This window comes from Vitis vinifera, chromosome 13 (genome assembly GCF_030704535.1).
Source record: "Vitis vinifera cultivar Pinot Noir 40024 chromosome 13, ASM3070453v1".
Taxonomy (NCBI): domain Eukaryota; kingdom Viridiplantae; phylum Streptophyta; class Magnoliopsida; order Vitales; family Vitaceae; genus Vitis; species Vitis vinifera.
Window position 1 is genome coordinate 28,237,905 of NC_081817.1, and position 14,428 is coordinate 28,252,332.

The 14,428-nt window shown below is 30.3% G+C and overlaps 1 protein-coding gene across 1 annotated transcript; it reads right to left on the reverse strand.

The window, feature by feature from the left end:
• Positions 1-345: 345 nt before the first annotated feature.
• LOC100261971 (uncharacterized) lies at positions 346-4,828 on the reverse strand. The gene is made up of 3 exons (XM_002275367.4): positions 4,189-4,828; positions 2,117-2,302; positions 346-683 (listed from the first exon to the last, which is right to left on the reverse strand). Exons 1-3 carry the CDS (start codon positions 4,774-4,776, stop codon positions 393-395), a joined length of 1,065 nt encoding a protein of 354 aa, XP_002275403.1. The 5' UTR covers positions 4,777-4,828; the 3' UTR covers positions 346-392.
• Positions 4,829-14,428: the final 9,600 nt, after the last annotated feature.

A 14,428-nucleotide genomic window follows, 5' to 3' on the forward strand; every position in this document is an offset into this window, starting at 1 on the left:
TGGGCTCTTCAAACCCTAAAAACACTGTTTAAAGATCAAATGCAATCTTTAGAATATAACAAGATTCAAACACATCATAGCAATAATTACTTCAACTTTTTCGACTACTAGATGATGAAACTAAGCATTATTTTGAACAAGACTTAAATATTTTCAATTAGCATGTCTAATTATTTAAATTAAATAATTAAAAATTCCATTTATGGTGGGCATGAAAAGAAAAAATTACCATCTCTTGAAGCTTAATTATAGATGAAGCCCATTTCTAAATAAACAATGAAAAAAATGCATACACAATGTAACAATATACATATACCCTTATAACTTAATTTGCCAACTCCACCATGGAAATATATATCTCACTTTGATTGAATTCAAAACTTTAGTGAATACTAAGAAGTAACAGTGCAAGTGCTATTATATACTTGTGTTCCATGTCTTTTATCGTATGCCCTATTGAGGAATAGTAGACACTCAGCCTGGTGATGAAACTTAGGCACAATGAGGCTCCAAACAACCCGGAAACTTGACTTTAAGCTCACCCTAATGGCCAGTGGCAAGCCTTCCCCGGTCTCTAGCATGTCCTGCATGGCTCTTCCTGCACCATACATAGGCTTATTCCTCGTCCCCACGTATAATTGAAACTTTGATGAACCATGGCTTGGAGCATATAATTCTTGGCCCTATAAATTTAAAAGAAAAAAAGTGTATGAACTTATATAGAAGATGTTACAAAATTAAGGGTGCAATTTAAATAGGTTGGTTTGGGAACACCGAACAAAATTCAATATTTGGACAAATTTGAGCAACCATTTCTAGTACTTTGAATTGGACTTAGGTTCAGTTTTCTTTACCCAAATTGAATTGGGGTTGTGCTCAACTTAAGGGTTTGGTCAACCCCAATCCAATTTAATATTTTTATTTCTAATTGATATATATATAATTGTGTTCAATTGATATAAGACGATATGCATATCCTAAAATTTCATTTATAGTTGAACATGGTATATTTAGATATTATATCGGATGGGTACCATAATATATTTGTTTGGTTTATACAAAAAGTAAAAAATGAAATGAAAAACATATTTTATTTCAATATTTGATATTTGATATTTGTTATTAAAAAGTATAAAATAGCTTTTATATTGAATATTATTGAAAATTTTTTTTATAGTTTATCATTTAGCAAGTAATTTTTAAATTTTTTGTTAATAATATTCATGATTAAAACTTTAAATTTTATAGAAAAAAAACATTATATTACAATGTTGTTAAACATATAAAAACATATTATATATATATATATATATATATATTAAATATTATATTAAATAACACATATATTAATATTATTTTATGTTGTATTTTATACACGTTTTTTTAAAACTATAGTTTTAATTCTTTAATTAAATTTTTTTGTTTTAAAAAATAAGTAATAAAAAATTTATAAAAAAAATAGAAGAATAAATTTTGGAGATATTAAATAATATATTCTACCATCTACCATATTTGATTGAATATGAAATATAATAAATGACAAAATAACTTGTCCTATATATCATTTTCAATCAAATATTACATATAACATGTTATCTCATCTCTTATCATATATTATTCTATATCCAATTAGTCCAAGATGATCTATATATAACAATATTTATTTTGTATGTTTTTAATTGATTTAAAGAAAAAAATCAAATTTGAGTATATTATATATTATTTAAAGTTTATATAAAAGTGATAGATATATCTTCCGTTTTATTATTATATTCAAATATAATGCTACTTATTCATTAAAATTTAGTATAAAAGTATCAAAATAAAGATTAAAAAAAATATAATCACGGGAAAATTCAACTCATCCTAACTTAACTCCAATTTGATTAGTAAGACATGATCAACTAACTCAAGCAACCCAAACTTGAAAAAAATGAAGTTTAGCTAAACTTGAGTTAAATGTTTTAAGTTAGAGATCCAAATTATGTTAGATTTGCATTGAGTATTACTTCATTTGAATTACGTGAGAATTAGACACCAACTTAATACAACCCACTCATCTTGTAGCCCTAGATAAAAGTAGCATCATATCATATCAAGAAAGTGAGTGTCTCACATGTGAAGTTGCGAAAGGATGGTGATCAAAGGATATTTCCACGAGTGGAGGGTGAATGTGAAGGCCAAAGAGCTTGGACTTGTTGTCTACCATTAGGGCCATGGAGCAATTGCAAGTGAGGATCTTAGTGGTAACACCCGAGGCATCCACGCCCTCTCCTAGGCCAAATTGGCGAATGCCAGTCATCTGCAACCGACACTTAACATCAAATCACCAAGAAACCCAAAAATAAAAATAAAAATGAAATAAATAAATAAATTGAATCATACTATTTAAATTTTCCATGTGGTTATTTTTGTTACTCCTAGTACAAAACTGTAGTGAGTTCTAAGCATATGATCAAAATTCACCTGCAATTTCTCCCTTAAAACTTGATGTGACACAAAGTCATAAGGGTATGTTTGGCACTAGATAATATCAAGTGATGAATGGACAATGTTTTAATGCTCAACGATGAGGAATGGATTTATACAATACCACCGAGGATATCTCATAATCATTAGATGTTAGTGGCTTTTATCTCTATATAGTGATCACTCCATTGCCACCATCATGGTTGCAATAGCTTTAGGAAACACATGGACGGTTGTCATAAATCATTAAAGAGCATGATATACATTATGTTTGAGATCAGAATTGATAGTTCAATATAATTTTAGAATCTTATTTTGTAGGAGGTCATGAACTCAAAAGAGAGTATTTGTGATTTGTTTATTTGTTTGTCTCTTGATATGTGAATACATATATATATATATATATATATATATATATATATATATATATATATATATATATATATATATATATATCACAATTTTCAAAATAATATTGATAATTTTATGGGGTTTTTAAGATTGTGATGACACCATTGTTGGTTTAAAACAAAAGTAATAAGAATATTGATAGGTTAACGAAGTTTCAAATTCTTATTTAGCAAAAGTATTATTGTACCCAAAAGAGGCCATTTTTTATTCATTGTCGGCAAGCTTGTTTGTCTCTCCACATACCGGTATAGGATGGCTAGTGAGAATATACACAAACACCATTTTCGAATATGTTGATAGTTTTATGAGTTGTGATATGACACCATTGTTGGTTTGAAATAAAGGTAATAAAGTCGGCATCAAAGTGTGAAAGAATGTTAGACAAGCTCACTTTCAATAATAATAGGAGTTGGGTTATTGTAAGGGCCAAATTTATTCCAAACTTGGACAAGGTGGGATCTTTTGCTCAGGCCTATTTTCAAGGCCTCCCTCTTTGGATTTTAAGCGAAATCAGCCCAATTGGGAACAATTTTTTGGGCATGGATTTACGAGAGCTTGTGGGTGTGGCTTGTCTAATATGTGAGTGTAATTGGGCTGAGGTAGGGATGGTCTTATAGACTACCATTTTTGTCATCTAAGAAGGTTTGGGTAAGCCATGCAAGTTTGATATATATTATTAGTCCACTAGATTTTAGTTAAAATAATGATTTCAAGATCTTGATTTCCTTCTTTGTTAAGGTCAATGTGTAACACATATGGGTGTTACTTGTTAGGATGTTAGTCCAAGTCAATTTAATTTCGGTACATTAATAGGTCGGTCGGACCCTCTTGGCTTGGGTATGGGCTAGGCTTCCATTGACCTTAACTTAGCCTAAGCAAATCTTCAGGCCTAGACCAAATTCTCTCCCTAATTTATTATCTAACATTATTCATTGTACAATATCTAAAGCTTTTAGCTCAAATTAATTGGTCTAAGTCTATAAACACCACCTCTTTTTTAACCACGGTATTGTCGATCCATTATATCACCTTGTGGCACACTCATCACTATATATATATATGAATTGTTAAAAATCAATAGCACTTAAAATTGGCATGGGAAATGATAATTAAAATAAAATGAAAATAGAGGTAAATCACAATACTGCCTAGAAAAAGATCAATTAAAATGTCCGCCATAATCATCAAAGTTAGGTTTAATTATTTTTATTCTCATTCCTCGTTCTAATTAATGTTTCAAATGTAACCTAAAAGTAATATACACCATGAGAAAAAAAAAAAAAGGAAGGAAGAAGATGAGATATGTACCTTGATGGACATCATGGGCGGAGGTGGCTTAGTAGCAATGCAAAAAACAAGCAATGCAGCTCCCAAGCTCACCATCAACCTCCAACTTATCTGCAAGCAAATCCACAAACATGAAGATGAAGTCCTAAAAGAGAAGTATCTCCACCACCCACCACCACCACTTTTTGAAGAAAACGATGATCTTCCATAATAATACTCCTCTTCCTCATCATCCCCACCACCACCCTCCTCCCCGCCCCCATCAACCTCCATGCCTACACTCATCCTCCTCCTATTCTCCCCATTCTCCCCATTCTCCGTCCCCGTTCCCTGGCTCTGGGCATCATACAGTACTATCTTCTTCTCATGCAAAAACGAGTTATTCGATCCCCGTGATGACGACGAGTATCGCGAGAGGTAGCTGAATCTATTGACTTCTTGGCTGGTGTTTGTGGGGTTGTTCATGAAGGTTTCTGATCGAAGAGGGGAGTGGCATGTTGAGAGGTTGTTTTGGCAGTCAGCACTGTTGGCTCTGGAGAGGGTGGATGGGCTTTGTACATAGTATGCGCAAGGATAAGCGTGGAAGAGAGCTTGGTCTTCTCCTTCCATGGGGTCTGTGTAGAGACAGTGATGGGGAGTGGATTTTCTCTCTACATGGGAAAGGGGCTTTGGAGGGGGGTTTTAAACTAGGAAAAAGAGACGTTTGCTTTTTTGGAATTAGAGTGTTGAGACTTGGGAGGTTGGCTTGGCTGCCATTGCTTGGTTTATGAGCCATGTATCATGGAGGTGTGTCCCCCACTTTTTGGGGCACTGTGCCATTGGGCCTTATTCAAATGAAAATTACCATTCTATTGCCAAAAATGGCATGTTATTAATTCTGCCTCGTATCGAGGTTTTAAGAATTAATTAGTTAAAATAAATGAAATAATTTTTAAATTTGTTAACGTAATGTTTTTCCATATTTTTTATTTTCATTTGAAAAGAATTTTTTATATAAATATATTTTATTATTTAAGGTGTACGTAGATGATCTAAACCATTAAATAAAAATATAAAAACTAAGAGTTATAAAAGAAAAATAATACCTAAATACAAAGAAATAAAATTTAATACAAAATACCCAAGAAGAAAATACATTTTCCATCTCATTATTGAGATTTCTTCATCAATTTCTTATGAAAATCTTAACACAATACCCTAAAAGATACTATTAGATACTTAGGGCGGCTTTAGTTTAAAAATAATTAACAATGTTCCAAAAAATTACATATTAAATTAAGCCAACCAATGAAAATATTTAGGTTTTTTTGGGGGGGTTTTATAATTAAATAATGTACAATTCTCCCCTTCTAAGAACATAAAAAGAAAGGCTTCAAAGACCAAAGTCAACAGCCAAAACCAAGCCAGTCCAAGCTTCAAAAATCTCATCCTTGGATTGCGGAAGAGCCTATATATTCTCTCTAAGTCCTTAGCATCACTTTACACCGAATTGTCCCTATTTTTTTGGATCCTATGAATGATAACAAAGTAAGCACGCTTTACCCATACCTTTTCCCCCTTTTATCTGTCTTTTATTCTTTTGATTTGAATATGGAGCAAATCTTAGCCAATATATGAGAGAGAAATGTGTTTTTAATTACAAAAAGTAGTACTATACTTAGTGCATACCCATGCTTGTCTTAACCACATCTCACATCGGGATTCATTAACCCTAACCCATTTTTTTTTTACTTTTTTTTTTGTTTTAATATTTAACACAATTTATATATGATTATTAATGGGTTTAAATCTTTTTTGTTGATTTTATAATAAAACATTAATATCATTATTCCTAATTAGAAAAAATGATTTTCGATTGTCTGAAATAAGGAGAATGACCAATTTTTTTTACAAAAATATATTTCATCGAGTTTTTTTTATGCCCATTACTTTCAAAAAATAAGGCACACACACAAAAGATATTTTTGTCCAATATTGCTTTTATAAAATGAAGATTATTTTAGCCTCTTAATCTAAGTATTTCTGTTTTAAAAGATAAATTATGGTTAGAAAATATGTTGCTTTAACATAATATTAAAGGTCTTGATTTTAAGAATTAAATTGAGGAAATAAAAAAAAAAATTGCTTGCTTTTGAAGGGATGATGGATTGATGTAGAAAAATGGGCAAATATGTGGGCATCATGATTGAAGGTAATAGTGAGAACATTGAGAAATATCTAATGGAAGTAGCTTTTGCTTTTATACCAAGGCATTATGAATAGCACTTATGTTCCTTCTCATCATCATCATATACAATTCCTTTTCTTTTTTCTTTTTTATTTGAGGGCATCTTGGATCTTACATTTCTATACTAGTATGCATTGCCCTTTCACATGAAGTAACTTCTACTATTCAACGGATGTTTTCCTAGGTTTACTAGAGTACATATATATATATATATAATATATACACATGAGTACTTATCAATCACTCAATTCTATGTCAAATGATTCTTGCAATAATATTTGAATAAACTTAGATATATCATTGGAGATATTAATTAGGTCTTTTTGTAGTATTTTTTTTTAAAAAATAAATAAATTATGAGATGTTATATCATATATGTTGATTTTATATGGTAGATTGTCATCATTTTTTTTTCTCCAAATTTTAAATAATAAACAATTATAAATACAAATTTATAAAAACATATTTCTTTAGTTAATACTTTTAAATTAAATTAATTTCTTGGGCTTCTTGATATGGGTACCTTTGAGGATAAGGGAAGTCAAAATGAGTTCATAGTGGCCATAGAGAAATTATGACAATGAGCTTAGATTTTAGCTTATAGTTTTTGGTTGATATTCATGAAAGTTAATTCTTTGTAACAAAAGTGATTTTTTAAATTTTATCCTAATGTTGATCACAACTATACATAGTAAGATAATTAATAATTAAATATTTTAGGAAAGGAAATAAAAGAAAAAGGAATTAAAATGTGAAAGAAAGAGAATAAAAAAAATTATAATAATTTTTTATATTAAAATGCTTATAACACTAATAGAAAAGGAACAAGAAAGAAATTGATTTCTTTGAAGAATTTATCAATAGTTAAGAAAACAAAATGAAATATATAGTTTTACATAACACTTTTATATAAATAAATAAATAATGGATTTATAATTATTTAAATTAAAAGACATTAAAAACAAATTGATGTCAAAAAAAAAACAAAAAACATTTCTTAAATTTATTGCAATTGTTCTTTAATAATGTCATTCAATTAAATAGATTTTGAGTATGAAAATTTCTTCTACTTAACTTTAATTATCGTATCTTTTTTTTTTTTATCAGTCAAGGATTGTAAATTAAAGAGTATATTAAATGATTGAGCATCATAGTAAAAGTTATTTCTTGAATTTATTATAATTTTTTGGATAAAAAAAAATCTTTTTGACATTTAATTAATTTATTCTCTTTTTAATCACATGACAAATAATATGAATCAAGTGATCAAATAGACCAATTAATGATGTATTTTATTATACACAATTGAAACACCAAAACATCATCACAAGCTTTTGTCCCACAACATGATTTAGAATTAATAATAAATTAATTTTTTTTAGAAGAAAGATGATATTTTCTAGAAAGCATCTACTCACCTTATCCCTTATGTCATTATTTACATTGATTAATTCCAACAATATCATGAGAAATTTGAGCATGCCACTACTTATGAACGTCATCAAGACCATAATAAATAAACTAATATATAAGATAAAGATAATCAATTGAGTTCTCTACCAGAATTCACACTATCAAAAGTCACTATGGATCTTCATACACAAAATTCCTTATTTATATAGAAAATCTCCACAAACTTTATCCTAACAATTATTATTATTAAAGAGGACAAAATTTCCATCAAACATCTTTACTATCATCAATTAGTAAAAAACTCTTATTTTGAATCAAATTTCTGAGTTAAATTGTTGTTATTAATAAATGACTCATCCATTTTATATTTTAATCAATTTTCTTACACTCATCGCTTAAAACAAGACTAAGGTGGTGTTTGTTTTTTGGCTGAATAGAAAAAGTCAAATATTTTGGTTTTTTCTATTCAACTAAAAGTAACATATTGACATCATCTAACATAAATAAAATGAACTTATTATCAATAAGTTCAGTTTAATTATATTAAATGATGACAAAAAGTTACTTTTAACTTAATAGAAAAAGCCAAAATATTTGGTTTTTTTCTATATTCAATCAAAAAACAAACACCACCTAAGAGAGTAAGAGTTTTCATTATGTTTTTATACTAATTTTTTTTTTCTAATTTTTCTAAATTTGGATCATCTCACAAGTACTCAGAGGGTGTGAGCATTCCCTATTCTAATCCTCATGTTATAGTAATCACTACAAGATAATAGGTTTATAGGTACAGCCTTTGGTAGCAATATTTAAAGACTAAAAAAAAAAAAGGTATGACCATAAGATATGAGAGCAGATATAAAAGACTACGACAAAGCGTAATTATAGGTGATACAGATCAATCCTATAATTGCGATCACGGGATAAAAATCATAAAACGCAACTATTTATTCTAGAGGCTATAGTCGTAGCTACATTTATAAAAAACAATATTTATAACTTTATTGACAACGGTGGCTAAAGATTTATATCATCCCTTTGGACTTGTCTAACCACCCCCAGCTAAATTAAAAGACCTTTTAGTAGTTTTAGAATTGACCACCCTTTTAGTTTTAGAATAAATGTGACCATGGGTATAGCCTCAAGTTGTGATTTTTTCTGGTGGCCGCAACTATAGGATTTATCTATGCCACTATAGTCAAGCTTTGTTGTGGCATCTTATATTTGCTCTTATGTCTTATAGCCATGTCTTTTTGAGTCTTTGGCCAGCTATAAACCTATTATCTTGTAATGATGAAATTAACCCTATAAATATTGATTTATGACAATAGATCAATGCATATCCATTCTAAAACCCTAGCATTCTTCTCTTGTAAAATATTAATTTTAATTTAATAGAATCAATTCTTGTAAGGTTAAAAGTATTTTTCTTGATGTTTGAAAGTGTTTTTCTTATAAAATTAGACGTTCAATAAAATTTTAAAAATTCAAAGAATTAGTTTAAATAATTTTTTCAATATTACTTGGTAGAGCTTCTTCCAAAAAATAGAAAAAGAAAAAAGGAAGTTGTGTATTTAATTACCAAAAACAATTTTAACATACTTTCCATTTCTATCAAAAGACTAACAGACCTTTAAAAAAAAAAAAGTTACCAATAAATTGTTGTAAATTCAAAACACATTTATGACAATCACTTTCAAATCAACACCATAAAATGTCTTTACTAATGCTATGTAATGTGCTTGTGCAAGTTATCAACAAGCTCAAAAAGAACCTTATCTAGCCCAATTTCCTATCATGCATGCATCTTCAACATCAGGCTGAGTATGACTCCAAACCCTAAAATTTTCATTTTTTTAAAAAACCTCTCAATTTCATATTTAAATTTTCTTCCTTGACTTTCTAACCTAATACCTAATTTTGAGAATTTAATTTACAAATTTTCAAGCACCTTTTTAATTCACAAAATCAGGATTAAACTCATGGATATATCAACTAAAAAAGACAGTACATCAATAAGATTTTTCTTTGATTTTGTTTATGAAAAATGGATTGGGATGGGAGAAATTCAACTTTATATATTCAAGCACCTATACAAACCTTATTATACTTCTACTTGTTGGGATCATTTTTAACTTTTAAGAGTAGAAGTAGAAATTGAAACAATTAATTTCATTATGCTATTTTTTATGTTTAAAAATCATATTTTAAAAATTCTTTTATTGGAAAATGAAGGTAATTTTAAAATGAAAAATTTAAGTGTTGTTTGGATGTATTTTATGTTTTTATTTTTTTTTTTAAAAAATAACAATAATTTTTTTTATAAAATATAGGAACATTTATATATTTTATTTAAAAAATAATAGTTTTTAAAAATCATTTTTACAAAAATGAAATATTAGAAATGTGTGGATCCTGCATTTTGCTCGATGCATTCCCACTCGATGGCGCAACTTTTTTTTTATTATTTGTGAAAATTTTGATTTTTTTAAAAAAAGATTTGGGGTCACTACTTATTTTTGTTTTATTTTTAAAGAGAAAACAAAATGGCGATTCTATTGGAGATCACTAGAGAGTCAAGCTTGAACATAAGTTGAGGCAAATGTTGCGTTTGATTAGTCAATCAGTGGGTACCTACCTCTCTTTGTGCGTGTGTTTGCTTAACTATTGATTGCACATTGAGAGCTTTTGGTATCATTATCTTTGACGCATGATTGGTTATTGTATTCGTTTGAGACATTGGCATGTTGATTATATTGATTGATCCTTTCGACTATCCTCACATATTGACTCTCCTTGTTGTATGATTACTCTGCTCACCTTGACATGTACATTCTTCTTGCTGCTTATCTCATTCATCTTGACATGTTTGATTCTCTTGGTTGTATATTATTATGATTATCACGGAGCATGCTATCCTTGCTAGATATTCATCTCGATTATCATATTTCTTGCTTAGCTTGTGTGTAGATTTGGATGATATACATGTGCTTTGCATGATTGTTTGTTGCATAACTTCTCTCTTTCCGTGTGATTGCATGAGTTGCTTGTCTATGTGGGACACACACCTATCCCCTTATCTCCAAGTCTCTAGTCTCGATCAACATTGTTTTCCTTGATCTCGTATTTGATATGAGATTTGTTGTTTTGTTTGCTCTTCGACCAAGCTAGTTATTAGGAGTAGGGTCTAGCGATGGGTTGTATCTATGTTTGGGAGCATTCTGGAGGAGGTCGACACATTGATGTTGATTGGAATCTGATCTTTGAAGACTTGTATAGCCCAAAGATAAATTTCAGGATATTTGTGTGACCAATGTGTTTATTTTTCTGCTTTAGTTTGATAGGATTTTCGAATGCACCCACACCACTCACTATGCACTTTAGTTTATTACTGAGTACTGAGAGTTGCGAGAGCTTTCACCATCGGAAAGCTCTTGAGATGCCGAGGTAGTGCATGTGTGGAAGTGATGACCACTTTGCATGGAAGTACCCCGTCTCTTAGGAGGCGTGTAGAGGGTTGCGTAGCACCATATGGTACGATCCCTTCTGCTAAGGATCCTTTAAAGTCCACCCATTTTCTTTTAAAGCTACCTTCACTTTGTAGGTTGAGCCTTAGATCCTTCGACTAGGACTTTTTTCCTACACGTAGGTGCATCTGAGGACCTTTAGAGCCTCTTTAGTTACAATTCGGATCCAATACTCCCTCTTTTGGTCTCCAATTGAGAGTGTTTAAAGATCAATACAAGTTTGAGTATCAGTTGGACCACCTTTTTTCATGTAGTGTTGACTCTTTCTAGTTTCTCGATGAGTTTAGCATGTTTTCTCCCAAGGGCTTTTGTCTTCCTTTCTTGGCTTGGCACGTCCTTTCAGTTGGTTGTCCTTTGCTTGATGCTTTGGGATATATTTGTTGATCATGATCATCTTTTAGGGTGAAATGCACGTTTTCACATTTACAATTTTTTTTTAGAGATTCGCTTTGATCACCTTATCATTTTTTCTCTTCATGGAGCTCGAGTTGAAGATTGAGTTAAAGATATGTGTTTATAGATGGAGTATTGATCTCGTGATAGTGTGTTTCTCACACCTCTTTCATCTTGGATTATTGATACAAATTCTCTAGTCATATTTGTAGCTATCTCACAGTGGACACCTTTATGACTCTAGAGTTCTCATTATACATCCAGATTTCGGATTGCCACCTCAAGACCATGTGTTTGCATGTTATATGGTTATCTTTTAGGGTTCTATCTTGTGTCCTTCATCCAATTTGTTTGCATTGTTGGGAGTCAGTTTAGGAGTTGGTTGAGTTTGAAGTCACATTCTTGGAAAAGAGTTGGAGGTCGATTGATCAGAGTAGATTCACATCAGAGTTCAGACAGTTCAATTGAGATGTTAGACGAGCTAGCTTCTGCACTTGCTTCTATTCAGGAGTTCATAGTAAGAGTCAGTAGACGTTTGGATCAGATAGAGAGTTCTTGCCAGGATCATCATCCAGTTGGCATGGTCACCAATGAGCAATGCTTTCAGAACCGAATTGGTCATTGAACCAGAAAAGTTACCGGTTCACGGTTCGCCGGTCGGACCGACAGTCGAACCGTTATCGAACCGGTGACGTCATAAATATATATTTTATTATTTTATATATTATAAAAAATTAATAAATTAATAAATTCTATGTAAATTTTGACAGCATCTACTTTGTTTGTTGAGTTTTGTCACAAAAATTTTTACTTGTAGAAGTCATCAATTATCATATATGATATCTATAACACAATGTAAGATGCTATACATTCATAAAGTCAATAAACTCAATATTTATCAAATAATCAAACCATTACTATCCTATAATAACCAAATTATCAAAGAATTGTTAACTTAACACATTGTCCATAATAGATAATAAAAATGTCAACCATAGGTCCACAACACTTAAATAATTACTCAAAATAAAAATATAACATGTCAATGTTTGAATATTCATGAATTTTTTTGCATACTAATAAATATAAAATTCATGTCTTCATTCATTTTGGAAATTGGAATATGGAGATTGAATATGAGCATCTGGAAAACCAAAGTTCTCCACATCAAGCCCTTCTATAGCCACATCACCACCATCCTCATTATCTACAAAAATATTGAATATATATCAACAAGAAATCATTTTTGAAGAAAAAAAATATAATTATTGAACTTTTATAAGTTTAAATATTTTACTAACCAATGTGAGAACTTGAACCTTCCACTTCATTTATTGGAATTGACTCTTCTTCATATAGAAGATTTTCCAATTCTTCAATATCTAACTCTGTTGGTTGATCGTCATCAACTACCCAGAAATCAGTCTCATCAATGCATGCATAGTCAATGGGATCATAGATTCTTTTCTTTTTATAGAACCTAAAAAAAAGCATATAATTATTCATAATTGTGAATAGAAGAATTTAAATTCAAAACAACTAATAAATCATTTATATCGATTTTTTAGGCGCAAATTGTAATGAACGTATACAAGATCATTAAGCCTTTGATGTTCCAATCTATTCCTTCTTTTGGTATGTATACGTTCAAAGACACTCCAATTCCTCTCACATCCAGAAGACAATGCAGTTTGGCTCAATATTAGAATGACTGACTTTTGCAAATGTGGTGCACTGTATCCATGTAGCCTCCACCATTCATCTAGTTACCATTTCACATTAAAAATAAGAAAAAAAAATAAAACACATTAGCAAGTTTAAAATATTAAATAGTAAGTAGGTAACTAATAAAAATAAATAAACATACTAATAAATGAAGATAATATTTTACCAAGTTGAAGTACTTCATGTGAAGAATAAGCAAGGCCTCTTCCAAAACTTCCTAATCGATCACGAAATAACTTCATTTCATTCATTGTTTCAAGCTTGCCTTTCAGAACTTTCTGATCAATAACATCCATGACACCTCCAATAACATTTGGCTTATTACAAAAGTTTTCTTGATCATATTGGAAACATGGATTCAACCAATAAGCTGCTGAATGAATGCTTTTCTTTAGTTGTTGATCCCAACGTTGCTTTATGATCTCTATATAAGGCTTGTATAGTCTTTCGTTGTAGTTAAACAATTTCTTGATGCCCAAACGAACCCTATACATGCCTTCATACACATATCCCATCGAAGGCCTCTCATCACAATCAACAATACGCAATAAGCGCATTAGTGGAGACATAAGATTCACAACAATCAAACAATAATTCCAAAATTATTATCCAAGATGATGGAAACCACAACTTTGCTTTTATAATCCTTTGAATATCTAGAGTCCACAAAAAACTTACTAGTCGCCAAAGCTTGCAAGTCATGTTTATGATCATGAAGACTCTTGAGTGTAATGAATGTAGTAGCAAAGCGAGTTGCACTAGGTCGCAAAATCTCTGTACATTCTTGTTTTTTTCTCAACCAACTTAACAAAGCAACATGATTATAAACAAAAATTGTCACCTTTGATGCACGTCTTACAAGTTCAGCAACATGGTCCATCTTACCAATATCCTTAAAGATCAAATTAAGACAATGAGTTGCACAAGGTGACCAACTAATGTGTTTATGCTTCTGAGAAATCAATCTCCTTACGAC

What these genes read in the sequence shown, in the direction of transcription:
- LOC100261971 (XM_002275367.4), bottom strand. Translation starts at nt 4,776, where the DNA reads ATGGAAGGAGAAGACCAAGCTCTCTTCCACGCTTATCCTTGCGCATAC. An exon ending in CGCCCATGATGTCCATCAAG is followed by an intron (nt 2,303 to 4,188) that starts GTACATATCTCA and finishes TGTCGGTTGCAG; the next exon opens with ATGACTGGCATTCGCCAATT. An exon ending in ATCCTTTCGCAACTTCACAT is followed by an intron (nt 684 to 2,116) that starts GTGAGACACTCA and finishes TTAAATTTATAG; the next exon opens with GGCCAAGAATTATATGCTCC.